The sequence below is a fragment of the Chelon labrosus genome, assembly GCF_963514085.1.
Source record: "Chelon labrosus genome assembly, chromosome: 22".
Classification (NCBI taxonomy): Eukaryota; Metazoa; Chordata; class Actinopteri; order Mugiliformes; family Mugilidae; genus Chelon; species Chelon labrosus.
Window position 1 is genome coordinate 13,384,533 of NC_140355.1, and position 26,371 is coordinate 13,410,903.

Here is a 26,371-nt window from a genome sequence, read left to right on the forward strand (position 1 = left end):
CGCTCATGGTTTGTTAGCGTCATCACCCACAAGGCAGTAATTGCTAAAGGTCTGCAATTAGCTACGTGCTCTGGTACACAATTATATTTAATCTTTGGCCTTGTGGAAAATAAAATAACTCTGACCTGATGCAGAGGTTGATTTATGTCAATGACGGAGTGCGCATTTACCAATTTAAAAAAATATGTTGCTTTTAGCAGGTCCCACCCTTTTCAATATCACAGTTTCATCTGCACATTTTGAATTATAGCATTATTGTCCCACTCAAAATACCCTTAGTACAAATAATATATTAAAGATGCGCATTAAGTAGTTGCATAATTGTTGCTTTAAGCTTCTTTTAATTTAGGTTTGTCGTTTTAAAATCCACAATGTGGGTAGCAACACATCGCTATGCGTTTCCCTTTATTAAATACAGGGTTTGATTTTGATGTTAAATTTCTTAGTTGGAGAGTCAAAAACTGAATTAATCAGAAACCAATTGGATACGATGGAAAGCGACACTGCACATTACATTTATTTTATATCTATAATGCAGTTTCTCTGATAGGAAAAGAGCTGATAAAACATTTTAACAACAATAGAAGGGGTTCAGCTTTAAACCTGCCGACCATCCTTGTGCTTTTCTTTCTAAACTGGCTGTAGTTTTGCATATGAGCGTCATTGTGCTGTCTTAGCCCTGTGATGAACAGGAGACATGCTCCATTTCCTGCAACCCTCTAAAATACACATATACATAAGTAAGGGGGTCCCTGCTCCATTAGTTTGGGGATCCTTGGCCTGGAAAACGTTGAAGACCCCTGCTCTACACGACAAGCGGTTGCAGATGTTGGGTAGACCTTCGCCAATAGCTTCTGATACACTTCAAACACTAAAATGGAAAGATAAAACTGACTGCTTCACATTTAATTTTCAGTCCTTGCAAGACTCAGCCAAGAGGTCCTGAAGATCTCTGAAAGGTTTAGTGATAACTCCATGCAAAGCCTTCAAAATATTTACTTACATGTGTACCGAGTGTGCCTGACAGCTTTAATGAAGGCCTTACCTTTAGAGATACAGCGTGTAACACCACTAAGATGAGTGGCAAAACATTTGCAAGAAGCCCTACAAGTCCTGACCCCTGTTTCAGCTTTGTTTTTTGGATATAACATGGCCTGGATCACATACAACAAGACTTTAACAGAATATATTTATCAAAGGGTCTATTTTGACAGAGCTGGACCCAGTTTTGGTAATGCAGCAGCAGCACATACAAATAAAACACCAGGGCAGCAATGTGTTAGACAGCAGGAGACGTTTCGGGATCAGTTGAACTTGACTAGAGGAACAACAACGGCCAGAGGCTGGACGTGAAGTATGCATTTCTATCTTTTGCACGAGCAGGAAAGTTTTTTCACTCCGTACAGGAATATGTAGGGAATGATGCAGGTGTAGGAGGCCGCGATGTAGCTGGCCACCTCGACCACTATGTCTGAAGTCTGGATGTTGCTGGTGATGCGCAGGAGCAAATGAGTCACCCAGCAGACCACGACCACGCTGGCTACAGCCACCACGCTCTTGGCTGCCCTCACCTGAGTGCCCGAGTTGGGACTGGGCTTGGGAGGCGCCTGGCCGGGCTTTGATGGATTTGGTTGAGCTCCGGCTTGGCAGTCTGCGTCTGTTTCCTTGTTGAGGGGAGAGGTGTGAGGCTCTTGGTTCGGACAGGAAGAAGCAGGCACACCTGTATAAACGTTGGAATCTTTGAAATCTTTAGAGCCACCTGGAACAGAAACAACGCTGACTGATTTGTCGTCGTTTGTGTTCTCCAAACTCTTGTCCTCTTTAACCACCTCCTTTGTTGGATCAGGGTTGCTGTGACCCCGTATGCGTCGCTGATTCTGGAGAAGAGTGATGACGATCTGGACGCTGGCAAACACAATCCCAGCGACAGGGAGAGCGTTGGCCACGGTCAGATAAATGATCTCATAGGTTTGCCTGGCCACAGCACTCGGGAAGACATCTATGCAGTCCGCCTTGCTCTCGTTTACACCCTCCACTTTGACAAAGAAAAAGTGTGGGATGCTGAAGACCAAAGCCACCGTCCAGCTCCCGGCCAGCAGACAGCCCACGAGACGCAGGCTGTCCAGCTTCACCGGCGCGCCTCCACGTTTCAGGGAGCCCACCAGCTTCTGGTACCAGTAAGCGCAGATGAAGAGGGTGGTGAAGATGCTGCTGGTTTCAGAGAGGTCGGCGCAAAAACGGAACACGCCGCAGAAGGTTTCTCCCAGGAACCAGTGTCCGGCAAAGTCTGCGATGGTGTCGGGCAGGTCCACGAGGTAGTTGGTGATGAGGTTGGAGATGGCCAGGTTGATGAAAAGCACCTCATTAGTGCGGAGGCCAGATTTCTGGCCGGGCAGGGAGCATATAGCCAGCCAGTTGTTCCCCAGGATCCCCGCTAAGAACATGAGCGCTCTGACGATGGATTCAATCAGCTCTTCCGCATCCATCGTTTCAAAAGATCAGGCGACAGATGAAAGAAGTGGTGCTGCAGCCTCACTGGAGCTCGCAATGCGGAAAGGATGCTTTGGTCGTTTGACATTTATAGAGAAGTAGAAGAAGCCCAGCCCAGTCGCACTGTGGAGACTCTCGTGGAGCCTTCATCATGTAATCCCACTGAGATGGAGCTGGATCTTTCTTTCCCTGACTAAGCAAACGCTAGATTGTGTGAAGAGCTACTGAGACCTCTGATAAATTATACACATAATGTTACAAGACTTCACCCAGTGATCTCATAACATTATGACCACCTTCCTAATATTGTGTAGGTCTCCCTTGTGCCTCCAAAACAGTTGTGGCTCATCAGAGAATGGACATGGGCCTTCTGAGGGTGTCCTGTGGTGTCTGGTAACAAAATGTTGTTAGTGGGGGGGCATTTGGGTCCTATGGGTTGAGGGGAGGGGGCCTCTGTGGATCATCCCACAGATACTTTGGGATCTAGTGAATTTGGAGGCCAGGTCAACACCTTGTGCTGTTCTTCATGTTTTTTTTAGTTGTTCCTAAAGCGTTTTTGTGTTTGTGTCTGTATCAGGCTGCATCCTGCTGGGGATGACTGCTGCCATCAAGAAGTGTCATTGCTATGGGGTGAGGGTACTTGGTCTTATTTAGGTGGGTGGTACATGTCTAAGTAACATCCACATGAATGCCAGGTCCAAAAGATTCCCATATTTAGAAAATTAACAAAGACTAAATGTCACCGTATTTATTCCCCTTGTACATTTCTGGACTTTGTGTCTAATGTCAGCCAGACCTGAAGTACTTTTTCATTTATAAACAGTGGCACAACAGTAAGTAGAAGCATTATTAATGACAAGTCATTTCCTAATTCTTCTCTTCTAAGTTCTCCTCAGTTTCTAAATTTTGTCTTCAATTTAACATTTTAATATCTTCTTTTAGAATTTATATTACTCTTGCGTTTAAACGTCTATGGCTTGGGTATTAATGAATGCAAAAATAATATTGTAATAAATAAATAATACAAGTCAAGTGTTGCTGTAAACTTTGATTGGTTTGATTTTCCTCCCACTTCAAACCTGTTTAGAGGTCTAGTGATAGATCCTGGTTCCTGGTGAATTAAAAGCTCCAAAGACAAAGCAAATGTCCTCCTGGAATTTCCCCTAAGTTGTCAATATTAAAAGCTTGGGAATTAATTTATTAACTATATGTAAAGAAGCAGGTTCAAAACCGTAAAAATATTTCTTGATGGGCTGTAACTACTATTCACTGGAGCCGTTTTAAAAGCTCACTTTAAGATGCGCAATAGCGGTGCATGGTCGTCAATTGTGGAGGAACTTAGAAGACAGGAAATGCTTCGATTTAAAGAAGAAGCTGCTGATCAGATGACAGCAGTGGTCTCAGTGTAGTGGTGCCTCACGTCATTCATGAGTAAAGGCACCACCAGAGGCGGCATCTGTGCGCCTGCCTCTGCCTGCCGGGACAGACGCGACGAGATGCAGGAGTGAGCAGCGGTGCCCGCGGGGTTTTTTTATTTTTTATTTCTTTTGGGCTTTTAAAAACGCTTTCCTCGTCACTGTTTATTATGGTTTTTCAGCGGTCTGCGATTCGTGAGGCTCTTTGTCCGACGCGCGCACACACGCAGGGAAGCACTTTCGCGGCGCGTTTGCCGTCGCTTTGGTATTTGGTATGAGACGCGGATGAGCGCGGAGAGGACAGGATGCCCGCCAGCGGCGCAGACTCGCTGAAGCCCAGCGCCTTCATCCCGGTGTGCACGGCCGCCTGCCTCCTGGTCGGCTCTACCTCCCTGTTCTTCGTCTTCACGTAAGTGCGAGCAAGTGGTGGGGAAAAAGCTGGTGGCGTGCACTGATTGGAAAGCTCCTCTGTCAGTCCATTCATTCACTTTAAAATATGTCTTTCATAAATTCAACTCTGATCCTATTTTAATCAAATACTGACCCTAGGTTTATTCTATTTTTTTAATTGTTAGTTTAAATCCAAAATTCATTTTTTAAAAATCTGCTTGAATCAGCCTTAAAGCAGCAGAGTCTCACTCTCCTGTCAAACCCACCAGGGGCGGCCAACATCTGACCTGGTTGGCAGGCAGTTAGGTGCCGGACTGGGTGCCTGCCCGGTGTCACCCGGAGGACTCGGAGTAAGCACAGTTTAGGCCATAAGCCATCCACAACTGGCATGTACCAACGTGTCACTATGACCCATATGTGCCATAAATTTAGTTGAAGGGAGATCAAACGCGCACAGCGTGGAAAGGCTCTGAAAACTCACTGCCTGGTTTGATCTGATCACACATCCTGATTGAAATTCGGGTTCCAGCGCGGCGTTTGGTTGGAAGTGTTGGAGAAGTTAATTTTAGCCCTCTTATGTTGACCTATTTGGGAGGAAAGCAAGAGATAGTAGTAGGTCGAAAAGCCAAGATTAAACGGAATATCCCAGAATACCCAGAGAATCCAATTTAGACGGAGACTAAAGGTTTGTGGCGTTTATTTATGTAAAGAAACAAGCGCGCTGCTGTTTAAATAATCATATTTTAACATGAAAAACTCCTCTTATCCGGTATTGATTCGCCGAAGGAAGGCTCCCACCTCATCAGCTCAATGCCAGCTAGCTGACCCTTGACCCCTGTAGCCATATCTGCCCTAGTTTCTCCTGTATTCTCCAGCCGTGCACCGTTTCCACTGGAATCTGACACCAGATTGGAGGTATGGGATTAGGGTGACATGTGATCCCCCCATCTGGGAAATCTGAGCCTGGAATCTTTGAGTTCACAATCAGCTGTTTGTGGATATCCATTTGTTCTCAACGCGGGGGCACCTTGTGCTTTTCTTATTCCCTTTAATTCCCTTGAAAAAGCGTATTAAGGTTTCCTTTTGCCAAGCTTAAATGAAAACTTTGCACTCTGATGTTGTGATTTATAGTTATTTATTGTGCTTTTATCATAAAAAATGACTTAATCTGTAATAATTTTAATCCACGTCTTTTTAATCCAAGCCTCTCAGTGTGAGAATACCAAAGTATGTCACCGTGGCAGTCTAATCACTGCAGGGCTGAGACCTCTGGGACATAGAGACAAGTTCATTGGCCAGAAAAAAGGTTGAGAATCTCAGATGAACTCCAGTGAGAGGAGGAAGAAGAAGAAAGAAAAATCAATGACCCACTGACATGATAGATTGAAAAGAGACTACTTAATTGGGATTGCGGTGCTAAACCAGCAAAACTGGGATGGCTCCAGATGATTGAGCCAACGACCGATGATTCCGCTTCTTATAGAACTGCGTTTGAGCTGACCTTTTCACATAGACACGTTTTAAAATGAACACATCCCTGCAGAACAGAGCTTGAAATCTTTTGATCACCGCGTCTCCATGCGTCCCAGCATCTTGATCTATGGACGAAACGATCAAAACCTCATAATCTGGCTCATGCGACTATCTTAAACATTCCTCTGTCTCGTTTATTTGTTCCCTCTGCCATTCATGTCAGCCTTATCTTGCGTATTTCTCCAGCTGGAGTGACTTCCTTCCTTGAAATGCAGAGATGGTGAGGAGCCGTGCTCTGTTCAGCCCCTTCATGGAGTCACATGGATGTTGCATGTCATCAGCCATAACATCATCGTGGCCTTTACCCTGGTTTCTGTGAATCATGGAGACGCACAGAACAGTAGTTAAGAAATGCCAGGGCCTTCATCCTTCTAGTATTATACTCTCATGCCTCTGCTATGCCAGAGTTTCTTTTAACCTTTATTTTAACTAGTTAGTATAAAAATCCGTCTAAACATCTAAGCCCTGCAGGCGTATCACATATATAAAGCCAATTTCCTCTGCTAATTTCCACGCGCTCATCAGTTCCAGCAGCTCTGTACAGCATTGGTAGCGACTGGAGTTAAAGAGTGACCTTTAGATTCGCAGGGGGCTTTTCTGTTGTTGTTTTCCTTTCTCTGATAAAAATTCATCAGCCGCCGGTTTCCTCCTTTTGTTCCCCTGACCGTGAACTTCTGTTTGGGTTAGCGCTTATGGTTTGGCGCATTGTTCAACTCGGGCGAGTCGAAGATCACGGACACGAGAAAGAGCAAAAAAATAATAAAAATCCCCTTGTTAATTGTGTTATGTCCCGCTCTGCACAGATGGAGAAAATGTTGATTGTACTGAGCGAGCCGTGTTGCCTCCTATTGTGGAAACGGCAGCTCGACATATCCTAAAAATCCTGCACGCGTACTGTATATTGTGTGGCAGTTGCAGTAAAGTTGTATGTGCTAATGCTAATATTTACACATTGTGCACAGGTTAGCAAGGTTAGCAATTGCACTGCATTGTACTGTGTCTAAATGTGGCTACCGTTAGCCACCGTTAGCCTCCGTTAGCTAATGGTCATTCCAGAGCAAGTTAGGTTGTAGCAGCAAAACCTTTGAGGGAATAATTGTTCCTGATTAAAGGAGTTAAACTATCAGAGGAAGTGTGTGCATTTAAAAGAAAACATTTAAATAATACTAAAATATCTACAAGCTTAAAGCTTAAATGGCCTATTTGCATGCATCAAAAGTAAAAGTCAAATCAAAACCCATTGCAATTATGTTTCTTATCTGCAATTTTTCCCTCTTATAATAATTAGATGATACACACAGAGAACATGAAAGGGGAAAGGTGGATGAAACAGACTGTGTGCAAAAGCTTGGACAACATTGTGAGCACATGGAGAGTGTAGGCATTCGTCCATGGCCGGTGTTTTCTGTGGTGCTACCTTTATCTGATATCGTACCCATCACATGGCGGTGATGTCATTTGTGTAACTGTGGCAGCATTTTTACACAAGGAGTCCTGGCTCCCGTCAGCGTTGAGCTCGACCGACAGTGCGGCGTCTGCCGTGCCACTGACCCACTGCGGGGATGAGGGGCGGCGTGCAGATTGCAGAGCAGCTTACTGCGCTGTGTGATTTAATAGAGCTCTGCCCGGGCCGTTTCATTAGGTGGAGGCTTGTCTCTCCGCGCTGCAGTGTAATGAACTGTCTCTCCCCGCCGTCCAGATGGTCTCAGACCAATGGCAAAGGTCCGCCGTCCGCGCCGAGGCCTCCACGCCGTAATCTGCTCCAGTTTTATATATTTTAAGGCAGAAAAGGGGAAATAAACGTTCAGCTTGTCATAATATTTTAACAATAAAGAGGTAAAAGAGGTAATCCCTCTTTTAGTGGGCTTCATTTGAGCTTTTAAACATATTTTATAATAATAATTTACCAGCTTGAGTTACACGACTTAATGGAACTGATCAGCTGTGACGGTGTAAGCGCATGTCAAACATGAGCACACTTAGTGGGAAAAACTTGGACACAAATCCTCAAGAGCGGGAAAGAGGGCTGAAGGTGGGATCATGTTATGCTCCTTAATCTTTTTATTACATATTGTCACATTTTAAGATTAGAATAATTTCCTTGTGCTGACACAAGAGAAATGTCTGCAGAGAAATGTCCCATTTTCCGGCACTTATCTGCCGAACAAGGGCCGCGACTGGAATGAGCGGGAGCGTTCTGCAGCTGTATTCTTCCAGTTGCCAATCAATTGGATTATCTCATGGTATATATCATATAGCATCGTGCTACGTGGTTAACCTTGACTACGCGCTGTCTGTTTAGCATCTAATGTGAGGAGTCCACAATGCGCCGTACTGGCTGAAATGGTCTGTAATCCAGAGGTCATAATCCAGGGATTACTGGGTTTGCAGCTGGCGCAGCATCAGCAGGCGTTCCTCTGGGGTGGAGACCCCCTCCCCCAACCGGCTAAAAACCAGCCCGGGGGTTTGGGGATTGAAGCTGCACAGGGATGAAGTCCATAAATGAAGAAAAAAAAAAAAAAAAGGGTCTTTTTACTTTCACGACTTTGGGTTTAATCCCTCACATATGCAGACTTGTTCGTGAGGTCTTATCTACCCGGTTTTGCATTTTCCTGGTAGCCTGATATTTTAGTCTCTACTGAAACAGACACAGTAAAATTCCCGCGCAGTATATAGGTTAAATACAGTAAGTGATGTTCAATCAAACACTGTTCGAATTAATCCAGTGAATCTTTTTTCTCTCTCTCTCTGTCTACCACTGTAACCTGATTAAACTGCTCCTCCCACTAATCTCACATAGTACAGACGTATAATAGCTCACCCGTTTGGTATAATTCAGCATGTCCACTCACATACAAGAACTTGATAGTTACTGGAAGTCGTAGTTTCCTATTTTTTAGCGGTTCTATTTTATACGACAGGAGACTCAGATCAAAATTCTTATAAAAAAATAGGTGCACATTAGTTTTTTTTTAGTGCTGAGAGTTCATATAAGGTTATTAAAGAGATAAATGGTCCAACTTGACATACATTTATTAAAAAGATGACTGTTTGACTATGTATTATGATCACTGGTCATTCTTTAATGTGACAACCTGATGGATTAAACCTGTGACCCTGTCTAAGGTTTGAAATTGGGTTTATTTGGACTCATACGTCCGGAGCGTGCATCTTTTCTGTGTTTCACTCTATTATAAAATCAATTTCTTTGTCTTGTTCACACAAAACAAGCACATTTGGCATATCCACGCTGAAACTTTTGACGGACAATAAAAGATAATAAAAGATGGCACAGATACGAAGGCGTCTTGCCTCTACAGCAGGATCCAGGAAGATTCTGCAAAGAGAAACAATCCCCCCCCACCCTTATTTAATCCCTTGTTGTGGGCGCTGGTGAACACGCTCTTATACATGCTTATCCTTCCCTGTAAACAATTACTTTTGGAATCCACTTCTCCAATCAGAATAAATGGGATCAAGATGATCCCTTGAAATCTCTGTGGTGGTGGAGGTGATTTTGCGTTAACCTCAACCTCCAAGGGATGGATACGTGCGAGGCTTCAAAACCATGTATTTACATCAGGAGCTCTGCTGTGAATGAACACAAGCACAGAGAGTATATATATTCATGTTTTTTTTTGTTTTTTTTTCCTCCCATGTTTGTGTGTGTGTGTGTACACAGATGCCCGTGGCTGGCTGTGACCGTCTGCCCTGCTGTGCCGCCATGCTGCGCCATCCTTTTCCTCTTTGTGCTGGCCAACTTCACCATGGCAACCTTCATGGATGCCGGCGTGCTCCCGATGGGTCAGTAGTCTAACGGATGACGATTGTGATGTTATTTCAGCACATTTTTCACACTGTTTATTTACTTTTCCCTTCAGCCAGTGAGGATGAAGACAAGGACGATGAGTTCCGCGCTCCGCTGTACAAGAACGTGGACGTGAGGGGCGTCCAGGTGCGGATGAAGTGGTGCGCGTCGTGCCACTTCTACAGACCCCCGCGCTGCTCCCACTGCAGCGTCTGTGACCACTGTGTGGAGGTGAGTGCGTGGACACACTCGAGACGCAGTGAGTAAGAAAAGCTTCACAAGTAAGAGAGTCCAGGTAAAACAAATGTGTTGGGGGAATTTAAACTGAGTGAAAAACTTAAATTGAAGGCCCGAAAGGTCGGATCAAAGGAGAAAATATGTGGTGAGTGTGTGGGGAGAAAATCAATATAAAGGGGATTTCTGCAGGGTGAACGGTGGATAGACGGTGAATGAGGGAGAGAGAGAGAGCTCATTAATCAGGTTAATCCTTTCCTCAGATCCTTTGTCAGTAGAAATACAATTTGAAAAAGGGCTCAGAACAAAGAGTATTTAGAAAGCGGTGGATATTCCACAAGTTACCGACAAGTACGCTGCCTGGCCAAAAAAAAAGTCGCCACCAAATAAAAAAGGTCACACGCACCTTTAGCTTTGATTGCAGCATGTGCTCGCTGTGGCATTGTTTCGATAAGCACCTGCAATGTCACTAGATTTATTTCCATCCAGTGTTGCATTCATTTTTCACCAAGATCTTGTACTGATGATGGGGGAGTCTGACCACTGCACAATGGGGTTAAGGTCTGGACTCTGTGGTGGCCAATCCATGTGTGAAAATGACGTCTCATGCTCCCTGAACCACTCTTTCACAATCTGAGCCCCATGAATCCTGGCGTTGTCATCTTGGAATATACTCGTGAACATCAGGGAAGAAAAAATCCATTGATGGAATAATCTGGTGATTCAGTATATTCAGGTAGTCAGCTGAACTCATTCTTTGGGCACATAATGTTGCTGAACCTAGACCTGAGCAACTGCAGCAACCCTAGATCATAGCACTGCCCCCACAGGCTTGTACGGTAGGCACTAGGCATGATGGGTACATCACTTCATCTGCCTCTCTTCTTACCCTGATGCCCCCATCACTCTGGAACAGGGTAAATCTGGACTCATCAGACCACATGACCTTCTTCCATTGCTCCAGAGTCCAATCTTTATGCTCCCTAGCAAATTGAAGCCTTTTTTTCCAGTTAGCCTCACTGATTAGTGATTTTCTTAAGGTTACACAGCTGTTCAGCCCCAATCCCTTGGGTTCCCTTCACATTGTACGTGTGGAAATGCTCTTACTTTCACTATTTAACATAGCCCTGAGTTCTACTGTTGTTTCTTCAATTTGATTTCACCACACGATCAATCAGGATTTTTTTTCCGACCACATTTCTTCCTGGAAGACGATGGTTCCTCACTATCCTTCCCGTTTTTAATAACGCGTTGGACAGTTCTTAACCCAGTTTTAGTAGTTTCTGTAATCTCCTTAGATGTTTTCTCTGCTTGATGCATGCCAATGATTTGACCCTTCTCAAACAGACTAACATCTTTACCACGACCACAGGACGCGTCTTTCGACATGGTTGTTTAAGAAATGAGAAGCTACACATTGCATCAGTTGGGGTTAAATAACTTGTTGCCAGCTGAAAGATAATCACCCATGCAGTAATTATCCAATACGAGGCTCGTACCTATTTACTTAGTTAAATCCAGGTGGCGACTTTTTTTTGGCCAGGCAGTATACTTGATTATATAATAATGTGTTTTCCGCAATTCTTTTCACAGGACTTTGACCATCACTGTCCGTGGGTGAACAACTGCATCGGGAGGCGAAACTACCGCTACTTCTTTCTGTTTCTGCTCTCGCTGACGTTTCACATGATCGCCATCTTCACATTTGGCCTCATATACGTCCTGCACCACATGGACGAGTTGTGGAAGCTGCACTGCACCGTCACGTATCCTTTAAGAAAAACACTCAAACACATCTGTGTTTAACACATGTGAATGATTCTCTGATTTATACCGTGCTTTCCTTATCAGTGTTTCCAGTCTGGTAGTGATCAGCATATCCGGGTTGTTTCTTATCCCCGTCCTGGGTCTCACTGGATTCCACTTGTATCTGGTATCCAGAGGACGCACCACCAATGAACAAGTCAGTTTGATTTTCTTCTGGATACTTAACCACAGTCAAGAAGTGGAATTAATAAAAAAAAAGGTTAAAACACATCTCTTCGTGCTCCCAAAGGTGACAGGGAAGTTTCAAGGAGGAGTCAATCCTTTTACTCGAGGTTGCTGTAACAACCTTGAGTATCTGGTGTGCAGTCCTATTTCTCCAAAGTAAGACGCATTTCATTTCATCTTCAGTACTGTTGGAAACAACTGTCGGCTGACATTTTTTCTGTCTCCGTCTGTGCCGGGACGCCAGGTACACAGAAAGATCCCGCAAGAAGACAGTCATCCATGTTCAGCCTCCGTTCCTCAGGCCAGAGACTGACCGACAGATGCCCGTGAAAGGCAGGGACAACGGGATACAGATACGGGATCTGCAAAATAAAGTACATCTATAAAAACATTTCTCGCACGTCGTGTAAAGGATAGTGACCTCACCAGTCAAGTCATGTGAAATGATATGTCTCTCATGTCTTTTTTTTGTTCTTCTTGACCCCCTACCAGCGAAACTCAACAGGAGCTGTCGAGCTGTCGGACATCAAACAAGCGAGGACTCCACCACCGCTGCCTCCCAAACCAGAACACGGCCTGCTGAAAAGCCAAGTGGCTGCTGTGGATGGTACAGTAGAAGGACACACGCCATTGTCCTGTGATAACGAGACAGAGAACCGCAGCAGTATTGTCACAGCATACTCTTACGGGAATATTTTGATCACTCACACGCACCAAATGTGTATTAATCGCCAGATAAGAGGAGTTATGTGGTAAAGGGAGTGATTTAGCTTTTAAAATGCTTTGACCTGGCATTCGTGTGGATGTTACTTAGACATGTACCACCCACCTAGACCAGACCAGGCACCCCCACCCCATAGCAATGACACTCCATAATAGCAGCAGCCATCCCCAGCAGGATGCAGCCTGACACAGGCACACACACAAATGCTTTAGGAACAACTAAAAAAGCATGAAAAACGGCACAAGGTGTTGACCTGGCCTCCAAATTCTCTAGATCCCAAACTGATCAAGTGTGTGTGGGATGATCTACAGAGGCCCCTCCCCTCAACCAATAGGACCATTCTCTGATGAGTCACAGCTGTTTTGGAGGCACAAGGGAGACCTACACAATATTAGAGAGGTGGTCCTAATGTTATGACTGATCGGCGTATATTGCTGGCCACCCTATCCCCTAAATCTGTCATTTAAGGTGTCACCGTGGGATGTGTTTGCAGATACTTTCTGTATATTTGCCTCTGACTACTATTAATCACAAGTTGTTGTTTTTTTCCAGACATGGGACATCACACCAAATCCATCATTCCTGTTTCTATTCCCACCGTGCCACAGCTACGGCCTGTCCTGGAGGCCATATCCAGAGGTTCATCGCCCATTCCTCCAGAGCAGGTGACTTTTCAATTCACTAGTGTGATCCTCAATATACAAGTCCTGGTTTTGGTCAGTGTCTGACCGAGAATGCTGTCTGGTTTTGTGCTGTGTTGGGTAGTTGCTGAAGACGTCAGATCAGCAAGGGCTCAACCAAAGCCCCGACTTCCGCCATCAGTCTAGAGAAAGCCCCGCGAGAGGAGGCCTGCCCGTCCAGCCTCCCTTCCAGACCAGCTCGGTCTCCAGCTCGCTGCAGCTCAACTCCCGCTCTCTCACCTTGAAGCACAGCAGTCGCCACGGCAACAAATCCCAGCTTCCTGCCATGCACGCCGATGGTTTGGGTTCGTCCAGCCTGCTGACCAATCACAGCAGCAGCAGCAACAGCAGCCTCACCTATGATCACCTCGTGTACCCCGCCGACTCTCAGTTCATGGCTCAGAGAGGGGCCCCTCCAGTCAGCTACCTCCCTCACTTTATGTCCATGGGCACAGATGGGACAGCGCAGAGGCCACCTCCTCACACCTACAGCCCTGTGTTCATGGGCGTGACCCGGCAGTCTCCCCAGCCTCGAGAGTCCTCACCTTCTTTGCAGGGTCTCACCTCAAGGGATCCCTCCCCTTCGTTCCAAGGCTTCATTCAAAGAGACCCATCTCCTTCTTTTCAAGGGCTGATGCCGAGGGACCTTGCATCCCAAAGCGTAACATCGCGAGACATTCCCCCTCCAGGCGTGGTGCTGCGAGACGGTCTTCGAGACAGCCTGAGGGATCTCATTGCGCAGGACGTGACACTGCCGAAGTCCGCCGCTGCGCGCTACGACAACTTCTCAAAAACCATCATGGCTTCCCTTCACGAGCGACGGGAGCTGGAGGATAGGGAGAGGATGCTCCGCCTCCAAGCCAGATCCCAGGCGCTCTACGGCCCAGAGGTGGGGATCTATGACATCCCCAGCAGGAGGAGTCTACCGCCAGAGAACATTCGACCTCCGGGCTCCCGTGGACCAACTCCCCCGGCCTACGGCTCCAGGGAGTTCCTGATGAGTACGGGCATCATAGGTTACGGCATGAGGACCTCGCCTCTCTCCAGCTCCTCCACGTCGTCTCTGACTCGCGGCCCAAAGACCTCCAGCTCTCCTCTGCAGAGCAGCAGCAGCAGCAGCCTTCAGAGCAAGGGCAGGTCATCCTCCCCGGCCTACTGCCCTCCCGAGAGGCAGACACAAGCCCTCCCTTCCTCTACATCCACCTTACCCCGTTTATCCTCCTCCGCCACTTCCACCCCTCAATACACATCATACGCCACCACAAAACGCTCCTCCCTCCCATTCTCCTCCGAGGGGAAGGACTCCGTCACGCTGGGAGCCCTGAAATAAAAAAAAAATCTGTGTTTCTGGTGGTGTGAATGAATCATCTATGCAGTGTTAGTCTCAGTCCTCACAGCTCCACAGTCTTTTGTAAATAGGAGGCCACTTGGGACTTTCCTGCGTGGGAAAGTGTCTGTGTGGAAAAAGATCCAATACGCGGAAATGTATAAACTTCATTATTTATGCAAGGTAGTCGAAGGTTGAACTGATGGAAAACAAAAATATAAAATAAAATCTCAGGATAGCCGTGCCTCCTCTTACAGACAGAGGGAGCTCTATAAACTCAGTCAAAACAGAAGCGCTGTGTAAAGAACAAAGATTAACTTATTCTCTGTTTGTTTGTGTTTTTATATTGCTTTTGTGAAACGGCGTAACACCACATCATCTAATTTATCTCCTGTCGAGAATAAACCCTGGTTTAATAGAATTTTGTAGTTGTTTATATGAATAAACTTATTTTGTAATTTCCACTCATGTCTTTTATTTTTTATTTTTTTGTTATTGTGTGACATGAACAAGGCAACTCCACAGGGGGACTGAAAGAATGTGATGAAAACAAGGGAAAATTGCATTATAATGTTGGCTATCAATCTCGCCCGAAAGATCTTGCAACGAGATAATTTTAGCCCATGAGCTTTATGGAGATGGAGACGATGAATAAGCACGCTTATTCATCGTCTTCTAAAGCTGCCTCATTTACACAAATGCATACATTTATTTAGCTGTGATGGCGATACTGCAGGAAACAATTGAATTATTATGCAAAAGAGAGTTTAAACAGTGTAGTGAAATGCTTCTCAGGATTTGCAGTGCATTGGATTTGCACATGGCACCCTCTAGTGTACACTTTTAAAGGGTGGTGTTGTGTCTGTTAAGCACTCAGATCCAGCAGATGATGCTGTTGCGTGTAAAATGCCAGAAACCACCATGATGTCTAAGTCAGGCTCAGTGAAAAGCCCTATATTCCACAAGGACTTCATTAAAATCAAGATAAAATGAATGCAGAAGAGGAAAAGACATCAGTGTGAGGTGCTTCTTTTAATGTTTGACAAGGGTCAAATAAGGCATCTAGTAAGTGTCTGCTCTTCTGTCCTTCAGTTTCAGAACGGGTTCATAAATCCTTGACAAAAATATTTCCAACAATTCCAACTTTTATTACCCCAAACCCCAATAGAGAACAACGTATTTTTGTTTAGACGATAAACTACCACACCTGACACTTTGAGGGCAGCTTTTCACGTGAGTTATTGTTGCACTTGACCTTATAGCAGACAGAAGGGCAGATATGATGGTAATGCTCGAACGGGCGCTTGACTGATTTAAACTGCGGGGGATAAATTACAGCAGGTGGCAGATCTTTCGCCGGACCGGTAAATTTCAGCGGGATGCAAAAATCAGCTCTCTTGTGCGGGCTCAGTCGAAGACCCGACAACAAAAGATGTGGAGCATGTTCCAAAAAAAAAAAAAAAGAGAGAGGAAAAAAAGAGGAAGAGTGAGAAGCCTCTCTGTTTGGGTGCCAGAGAGCAACAAGTAAAATGTTGTTCGGTAGCAATCGGAGCAGCTGTTGTTGCCAAAAACTGTTGAACAAACAGAGATTGCATTACACAGTCTTTTTTTACTGAAACTATCCTGAAGAAGACTTGGTGAAATTCAGAGGACAAAGAAGAGGACGACATTGACGCAGCGTTACAATCCAGGGGGAACATGAAGAGGCTGCCATTAAAATGTCATCTTATTTTAATGGCATGACATTATTTTATTGATCTATCTTTGTGACAGGCACAGGACAAGTAGGTAGAAATGATTCATTGCAGTAGTCTCTGTGTGGGCCTTTACACCAATCAGCCACAACATTAAAACCACTGACAGGAGAAGTGAATAACATTGACCATCTTGTGACAGTACAGTGTTCTGCTGGGAAACTTTTGAAAGTGGCATTTGTGTGGATGTTACTTAGACATGCACCACCCACCTAGACCAGACCAGGCACCCCCACTCCATAGCAATGAACACACAAAAATGGTTTAGGAAGAACTCATGGCATTGGAAAACATGACACAACAGCACAAGGGGTTGACCTGGCCTCCAAATTCCCTAGATCTCAAACTGATCAAGTATCTGTGGGATGATCACACTAACAACATTGTGTTGCCAGACACCACAGGACACCCTCAGAAGGCCCATGTCCATTCTCTGATGAGTCACAACTGTTTTGGAGGCACAAGGGAGACCTACACTATATTAGGCAGGTGGTCATAATGCTATGCCTGATCGATCGGTGTAGACCCCGATGCAGTGGTGGAGACTTGATTCCAGCCCGTGCCCTTTGCAGCATGTCAAACCCCCTTGGTCATCCCATTTCTTCCTGTCTCACTCCATTAATATCCATCCAATAAAAGCAGAAAATACTCCTGGTTAGAAAAGGTCGTTTTTACACTGAACAGTTTTTGTCCTTACCTTCTCAGTGACTGATCCCATTGCCTTTTATCATACGACCATAACCTCCTACGACCTGGCGTCCAGGCAAGTGGAACCTGTTGTACACAAATGTGGACACTTACATTGCCATCTGGTGGTGTCAGAGGAGAAAAGCACCTTAAAGAAAAATATCAAGATGGCGATGAACACATCAGAAAAGTCAGGCGGCCACGTCCCACCAAAACGTCCACAAGGTAAAAAATATAATAAAATTTCATTGTTGATTCTTGTTAAATTATGCAGTAACTTAAGAAATAATGTTGTATGTTTAATATGGCATGCAAAATCTGACAAAAGTCTGAAACGGTAACGATCTACTATGCCGCTAAACTTGAGGTCCACATATGTGGACGGTGGGACTTGTAAACATAGTTTGTCAAGACTTTTTTAGAAAACATTAATTTACAATAGTTTACAACAGCATAAATTGAAATTGCATGTGTAATCAATAACTTTACATTGATTTTAAATTTTTTTTTTCTCATGATATTATGAAAAATCTTAGCTTATTGTTTGCAAGAAATGTTACTTTTGGGAAGATTTTGTTAGAAAACATTAGTTTACATTAGTTTACAATAGTTTACAACAGTATAAATTGACATTACGTGTGGGATAAATAACTTTACATCTGTTTTTATTTCATTTTTCTCATGATTTCATGAAAATGTTTGCTCAGTGTTTGCAAATAATGTAAGTGTAATTATGTAGTTTGGGAAGATTTTGTTAGAAATCATTAGTTTACATTAGTTTACATTAGTTTACAATAGTTTACAACATTATAAATTGACATTACATACATGACAAATAACTTTACGTCTGTTCTTTCTCATGATTTCATGAAAATATTTGCTCAGTGTTTGCAAATAATGTAAAAATGTAGCTTGGGAAGATTTTGTTGGAAGAAAGTTTCCAATAGTTATAAATAGTATAAATTATATAGTATGCATTGACATTGGAGGTGTTAACAGCGACAACTACAAATTCACAAATAAATTACACAAAAACTTACAACCCCCCCCAAAAAATAAAAATTACCTGTATGGCTCGAAGTAACGCGTTGGGCTCAGTTCATCTAACGTTTTAAATTCAGAAATGATTGATATATACATAAAAAAAATTATATATATTACACATACAATCGCATTATAATAGAAACTAACACAGAGCAGCAACGGAAAAATAAACTGTATTAAGGTCATGCTCTACTTTATTTTACCTAAAAAGAATCTTACCCAGCTTATACTGCAGAAATGCCTCTATGTTGGGATAGACGTGGAGATCCTCTGATGTTTCTCTTCCTCGCTCTCGTGTTGTTTTGCTGTCATGCACGCACACCCGCTTCCTTCTCTCCCTCCCTGCCTGCTGTCTCACCCATCCCTGTTTCTGTAGCCGGAGGTGAAATGGTAATGACTGTAATGACACGGCTGCTGTGCAAAGAGGGATTGCAGGTCGTTGAGTTAGAGGAGTGGATCAAAAGTATTCAGCGCAGACTGTGGTGTCTGAGAAGCCCTCCATCTTACATCATGCTATTTTTACAATGTGTCTTAGAGCAAAGCGTGTCTTAGAAGAGACTGGTGTCTTCACACTCTGCATTTGTCTCCCTTATATCTCAAAGAACAAGCCCTAAACCACTCTCCTAAATATTAACTTGAAAAAATGAGTCCGTATTAAAGTGTTTAAGCTGAATTAGGGAGGGATTTACGTTGAAGGGTCCATACATAAAGTACTTGGAAAGAGTTATTTGTCATTATTTGACAATGAGGAAATCGTTTCCAAATCCATAATCCTCGCCCTGTGTCGAGAAGCAAATCAAGTGGGGAGGGATTTTAAAGGAAAAATATCCACTTATGCACACAATGAGTGATGTGCAACTGGAATGGCACCAAGAATGGATTTCATTGTGTCAAGTATGGACATAGATTTTAGGGAAATTGATGTAGACAGCAAGTCAGAATAGTTTCAGTCTGATTTTTGTGTGTATCTTTGTGGAGTAGAAGTGGCTCGCCGAATAAAGATAAATCCACATGCCAAACCACAAAAAAACAAAAAAAAAACTTATGGCTACTTGATCTGAGCTTATGAATAATAATAACTTAATAACAGTGATTAGTGTACAGTTGTCCAGTTGTATTCACTGCTTTCCGCCTCTCAATCACACACTCTCCTTGTTGCCATGGTTCTTCTTCCATCAGGATACCCTATGCTTTGGAAAACGAAGCAAATAACCGGGCAGCTTTGTTTGAGGAACACGCACTTGTGATAGCCTCTTGACATTTCAGTAAAAATCAAAGCCTAAAGTCAAGTAAATCTTTTATGATACTTGTTGAGACGCTGCAGACTGACCTACATTTGTGCCGCCGACTCTCTCCGTAGCTGCGGGTGTACCTCTTTCGGTCTCTTTTTCTTCAGCTCATTGATATGCCTGATCATCAGAGGCATCGCTGAACTGGCTGATTGTCATTTTCAGCTGCAGTGCCACTGATGCATTTCATTTCCTCTTCAGGCTCTCTGTTGGTGTGATTAAGCACTTGGCTGCAGTGACACTTGACAAGGAGGATTTGGATTAATACCAGCCCCGGCTTGTTTCTCCCTCACAGGGGGGTATATTCTATAATATTTACATCACTATAGAATATGGGAAGGAACGTATTGTAGTGGTGTTTAAGGTGTAGAGTACTTTTTTGTGTAGGTTATCCTGACTGGCGGTTTTTGCTGTTCCTGTATGCTGCCAACGGGGCGCAGCAGTAAGTCAATATAGAAGTCAGGTGTTGTCATTTATAGTCTGAACACAGACTCTCAGTTTGATGGGATTCTTCTAGAAGCAGCAGAGTTTACACAGATTTACGTTTTATTAACCGTGAATTATAACAGCTTGTCTGAACTTAACCCTAAACATGTAGATCCTCTTCAAACATATGAAAATGAAAGATGACCTTTCTCTTCTGGAGCTGATTCGGTGACCTTTTTCTGGTATTTCCAGTGTTATTATGCACTCTGTGTGGCAGCGCCATGTGGAATATGAGCGGCATTCAACACCGCTGGCACTGATTTCCATTTTTTTTTTGCAAACTCTTCATAGATGTTTTGTCTCTGTATTAAAATGAATTAGCCTCAGCTGCACACGCCAGCCTGAGCGGAGCAGAGGTGGGCAGTGCGGGGGTTTAATTAGGACAAAAATCTGCAATCTGACTGTGCCTCTGTGTTGCAGAGTCCACAGGAAAAAGGATGTGAAAGGCCCTGCTGAGCACCAAAGACTGTGTGGGCATTTCATTGCAATTAATACATCACCAAACAAGCCGTAATGTAATATATCCTTCCCTTTGTGGGTGTTTGTTGACGGTTCATCCCGGTTTGTGTGCAGATAATGGGCAGCAATAATTACATTCATCCCCGTCATGGTAGAAACAATTCACTATTCAATTACTGTGGCGGCGAGAAAGCGCTTCAGCAAAATACTTACATCTGCACTTTGGGCTGAGCTACAAAAACGCGTGTCAATGAGTATCAAATTCACCAATACGCCCCACAATAAGGATTCATTCTTGGTATTAACACAGACAAAAAGGGTCGTGGGAATTCGTGTGTGAAAGATGTCAGGTCAGAAAACGGGTGCAGGAATCGAAGAAAAGGGAAAACATTTCCTGGTTTGAGAAGATTGCAGGAAAACTGTAGAAGAACAAGAAGTCCTTCATTTAAAAGGGAAACCCAGCTGGAGTCCTTGGTGGAATAAACACAACACACAGGGTAGCTGCTGCTGTGGATTTTTCTTTGCTGCCATTTCATTAGGTAGTAAACAGATGGTAAACACCAGCGAGGGCTGTGAAATGTTAGGGAATGTGGTTTGAGCATGATAACATTCAAAAACTGCCCATGATGTTGCAGCTACAGTGTGAAATACACAATATTCACCTTAAAGCAGAGAGCTCCTTCTCCTGCTGGTTGATGAGGAAAATATTGCAGTTTTTATCCTTCTGTTCCTGATCAATACAGGCGTAGTTTTTCATGAATAAATTGCAGTAGTTAGACCTTTATACTCTGCTACAAAAGACTGACAAGAAAAAATGCTTTAACCTTGAAGGGTTTAACTCTTTCCGGATCCTCCTCTTACACTGTAAAGAGAACTTGCCGGTTGTTAAAGGTTTAGCCTGTGGGCTTCTAATGCTGCCATGTGTAGAATTGAAAATGTTCTGATTTGCAGCTGTGCACTGGTAGAGTTATAAGACACAGTGGTTCACCACCTCCCTACATCAATCTGATCTGTATACACAGAATGATATATTAAAAATAGCACATGGATTGGCAGCAATTGTCTCTGCCAATGCCCTGTCAGGATGAATTTCTTTGTGCATTCAGGTGCACGACGACAAACGAGACAATGATCTACAAATTATCCAAGAGGAACGTCTGTGGAGTTGTCTTTAAGCAACGTAGCAAGTATTGACGTGAGATGTGTTCCTTGTTTAAGGCTGTTGAATCCCTCTGATATGAAAGTAGAATCAGTAAAACCAGATTCAATAAGGATTTTCCACCAAGTTTTCCACCTCCATGCAAAGATCCAGACATTCTAAAGAGCACTTACCAAATGTGGTTGTTTAAGTATGACATCCATTACATGTCTTCCTTATTGTGGAGCACACTCTCATTTTATGCAGACGACACCCAACTCTACATCTCTACAAAGCCAAACCTCTCCCTTTCCCTCTGCCATCATCAGGTCATCAACATCTGGATATCAAACAACTTTCTCAAACTCAATGGAAGTGACAGTAGCCTCATCTGCCCAGAGACCACGCTTTCCAAAACTACCTCCTCACTATCTTGGCATAGCTAGACTAAATTCTTAGTGAGTTGAATGAGTTTGGCAACACACAATTACAGAGAAAAAGCAAACCTGCTGTACCAATACTCTTCTACCCATCACCACATAAAGCCTGCCTAAACTATTTGATTGGCTCTGCAGATTTAGATATTTTCCAAAGCATAATCTGTTCCCAATGGATTGTTTCCAGACCAACTTTCCACCTCACAAAAATTTGGGGTGGGGAAGTTGGGTTGGCTTCAGCGCCAACCCCTTACAATTTCCATTGATGACTAATAGACTCATGTTTCCACCCAGATCTAAAGTATACCTTGCTTTGAACATCTCACACTCTTCGTCACCGTGCTTTGGAGGTTGTCATCAATGTGTTCATTATTCTTCTGCTTACCTCCAAAGCCCTCCTTAATATGGGTCACCCATAGTTGTCGGACCTTCGTCGAGACCCTATGTCCTCATATGGGGACTTTACGTTTTAGGTTTGTGGCAGCTTATTCTGCATTCTGCTTCATGTAGACCCGTTGTCTTCATAAGTAGACACCTTTGTCTGCCATATAGTAGTAGCAAAGGGTCAATACACTAGACACGATAGCTCGCATTTCAGTGTATTTATTCTACAGTCGATCAGAGGACAAAAGTGGACAAGGTACAAAACCTCATCATATTTTACTGCTGAAAGTTGTTTATTTATGCTTACAAACTTTTCTAGTTTGATATGACACACAAATTTAACCGAATTCTGTCAATAGTAACAAGCTACAACATTGCTAATTAGCAAGTACTCGTTTGAGGACATTGGGATTTCATTGTTTGAAATTCTATCTTTGCACAGCCATGTTCAGGTATAAAAATGAATAGTTTCTAATTTGAGCAAGGAAGAATAGTATATGTTTGTGATTCTGTTTTTGCACAGCAGTGTTCAAGTATTAAACAGTTTTATATTTTGTTACACAAAGGTGACTTTATTGTAATATACAGTGAAATATCAAATATGATGCTTACTTTTTATACTTCTTAGGTCCTACAAATCCCAAATACCTTGGAGAAATTAGAAAATGTATACCAAACCAAATCTTGGGTCTGCTGTATGATTATTTGTTCCATTATGCAAGTGTCCTTGAGTGTTTTGAAAGGCTCCAGACATTCAGTATTCAGCCTGGACACCCATGAATGTAGCTGGTGTATCAAGGCTCACACAGGTGAATTAGGCTAAATGGCCGTTTGGGGTTTTTATCCAGAAGGCCCACCTAACAGGACGGATCGAGCAAAGAGCTCAGTGTGAGGGGTTTTCTGCAGACTCATGCTAATGCCTGGAAGTTAAAAGCGGTTCATTGAAAGTGAAGCAGCCTGCAGGCAAGACACAGGCACACACACAATGGAAGATGTGTGCGTATCAGGTGGATAGAGACTCTTTGTGTCACAGCAGCTCCCACTGTCATACCAACCGTGAAACTGTTTTTCTATTCAGCCTGCAGATGAGATGCAGAAGAGGTCCTTGAAGACAAACACTGTGGTTTAAATTTCTTTCATGTGTCTTTGTGTGTGAACTTCACCAGCACAAACGTGGAAAGAAGCTCAAGATGAATGAATTTTGTCTCACAGCTGACATGTTGTAACATTAAGTGTAATATATTTCCCCTTATCAGTAGTTCCCAAAATTAACATTACACATTAAAAAATGTCAATAAATGCATAATCATTTTAAGAACTGAAAGGTCTAATCCACCATGAGACCTGAGTACTATCTTAAACTGACTCTCAATCACCAGTTGACTTCTTTTTCATAGATGGAATTATGCAGATATACACTATTATAATGGTTACTATTCTAACTTGAAATCCTCAATCAGGCATAACATTATGGCCACTGACAGGAGAAGTGAATAACAATGACCATCTTGTGACAATACAATGTTCTGCTGGGAAACTTTTGGACCTGGTCTTCATGTGGATGTTCCTTAGACATGTACCACCCACCTAGACCAGATCAGACCAGGCACCCCCCACCCCATAGCAATGACACTCCTTGATGGCAGCAGCTATCCCCAGCAGGATGCAGCCTGACACAGACACACACACAAAAATGCTTTAGGAGCATCTCAAAAAACATGAAGAACAGCACAAGGTGTTGACCTGGCCTCACCACCGCACTACAGGACTACCTCAGAAGGCCCATGTCCATTCTCTGATGAGTCACAGCAGTTTTGGAGGCACAAGGGAGACCTACACAGTATTAAGGAAGGTGGTCCTAATGTTATGCCTGATTGGTGTGGGACTTAATTGTATTTCATGATATAGTTTTTGTCTGTTTTTGTCTCACGTGCAGTTTTCTACAGTCACTTCACTAGGTGGTGACGGTGGTCTTACTTACAGCACTAAAAAACCCATACATCAGGTTGAAATGGAGGAAAAGATTTCAAATCAAGACACTGAGGTTGTTCTAGGTAGCTGGTTAAAGTGCAGACCAGAGGCTTTTTAAAAACCCACGTTTGTCCTCTTCACAAAGTGTTGCATCATCTTCTGGCTGGCTCATAATAATGCTTTTATTTGTGACAGATGCACAGTGCTGTTGTTTGAGTTTAAAGAGCTTGAGTCAGAGACCAGGCATTCTAGTTGAAGGCCTCTCCTTTTTTTTCTGTCTTCTTCTTCTTCTTTTTTTTTTCTTTAAAGTTTGCACTAGATAGTTTTTATGTCATTTTTTTTATTATTTTCACGTCTTCATTGTACATTCTGTACACAGTCATACAGTTAAAAACCCAGTGATGATGCAGCTGCTCCGGTGTCTATGTGAACCATTAAGACACTTAAAGTTGGTATTTTCCATTCGGTTGATCTTGAGCGCGGAGACGGAACAGTGGGGAGTGCAGTGAGCGGCAGAAGTGATCTCCGGAACAAATGGGTCTGTTTTCGCACGTCAGAAAATCTTTCTAATGTGAAAGCTGTGTTTCATGGATGTTGCTTTGATTTCACTGGGGAATAATCAAAGAGCAGTTACAGGAAGTGTGTCAAATGTTAGCTCCCACTATAAAGGAACCGGAATAGCGTCTCAGCTATCTTACAGATAAGCTACAGATCATATTTTCACCAGAATCAAATAAATTTGCGTCTTACTTCAGCTGTGTTTGTGAGTAAGATTGCCAAAGGCGTATCATAAATGGAAAACTACCACTAACAAAGAAATGAGAATGAGACGAGGCTGACTGCGCCAAAGTGTACAACCTCAAAGATGCAGAGGTGTTAGCCTCAAAAACTGCAAACTTTAAAAGGCTGAGAAAGAATTTCTAAACGCTCCAAGGCAGATGACACTGGAGAGCTCTCTCAAATCGATATAATAGACAGCTGATAGAGGGCACTGGTCTGTGGATGATGGCAGATCATTTTTACTTGGATTACTGCTCTCTCAGTGCAAGTGGTCTGGCAGAAAATTGGAAGATGTCCTAGATTGTTTTCTTTTTTAAATAGAGAAAGCAAGCAAGACAGTGGACTTTATCATCATTAAGCCATTTTTAATCAAGCGAAGCGGCTGTGGGTTTGGCTTTGCGCGAAAGACATCAAGAGTAACACAAAATGTCACGGGGATCACATCTAAAAACCACGGGGAGCATCTTCCTAAGCTGCTTGCAAGATGTTTATTCCCCATTAACATGAGTACTGCTTTTCTCTCAAGCCAACACATGTGCAGTATGAAGTATGCTTGTGGGCAGACAGTGAAAATGGGTTGCTGGTTGGACTTTGCTGAGAAATTCTTTTTTTCTCAAGCATGGAGTGTGTTTCTCTGCACAGCCGCATGCAGCGTTTATGCACCTTACCACCCCATCCATTCCTCATCCCCTTGTTCCCTGTTATGCCGCACATGGGTGACATAGGACTGAACTAGTGCGGGCTGCTCTGTGCTCCAGCTGCATCTGCTTGTGAGCCCACAGGGAATGGCGTGCGCGTGTGTGTGTGTGTGCACGCTTGTAAGTGTGTGTGTGTGTGCATGTGTGCACCGGTGCTGGCAGAAAATATGGGGAGAGCGCAGGGATTGCAGGGGTCTGCACTTACCTAAGCCATTCACGGGCTCAGCATCACACAGTTGATTCAGCACCTTGCTAATAGCGCGCACATTAACTGCAGCACAGATCAGAGGAGGAGTGTAGTAATGACAGGGAGCTAGGCGTTCGCTCTGGCTCGGCGTGTGTGTGTGTGTGAGAGAGAGCGTCTGTGTTGGAGCAAATGTGTGCACGGTGCGTCTAGTGTGTGTTTGTGAGTGAAAGGGAAACAGAGGCAGCGAGAGTGAGAGAGAGAGAGAGAGAGGGAGGGAGGGAGGGAGAGGGAGAGAAAGAGCGGACGTGTGTTAGTGAGAGCTGGGAGGAAGGATGGCTGCTCATGTTTGAACTGCCTCAAATGCTCAAAGGGAGAGTCAAGGCAGAAATTCAGCAGAGAAACAGACGTCTCACTGGGGGACGCATCTTGTTCATCATTTGTGGGGAAGCAGAAAATATTTGGCA

General features: G+C 43.7%; 2 protein-coding genes across 2 annotated transcripts; one reads left to right on the forward strand and one right to left on the reverse strand.

The window, feature by feature from the left end:
• Positions 1–738: 738 nt before the first annotated feature.
• Positions 739–2,486, reverse strand: ora5 (olfactory receptor class A related 5; the record flags this gene model as incomplete). The annotated part of the gene is made up of 1 exon (XM_084572435.1): positions 739–2,486. One exon carries the CDS (start codon positions 2,484–2,486, stop codon positions 1,365–1,367), a length of 1,122 nt encoding a protein of 373 aa, XP_084428561.1. The 3' UTR covers positions 739–1,364.
• Positions 2,487–3,990: 1,504 nt separating this feature from the next.
• zdhhc8a (zDHHC palmitoyltransferase 8a) lies at positions 3,991–14,631 on the forward strand. Its single transcript, XM_084572647.1, has 9 exons — positions 3,991–4,314; positions 9,511–9,636; positions 9,714–9,867; positions 11,464–11,636; positions 11,731–12,018; positions 12,107–12,236; positions 12,355–12,469; positions 13,139–13,251; positions 13,352–14,631. The coding sequence occupies exons 1-9, from the start codon at positions 4,211–4,213 to the stop codon at positions 14,594–14,596; spliced, it is 2,448 nt and encodes an 815-aa protein (XP_084428773.1). The 5' UTR covers positions 3,991–4,210; the 3' UTR covers positions 14,597–14,631.
• The last annotated feature ends 11,740 nt before the right edge of the window (positions 14,632–26,371 follow it).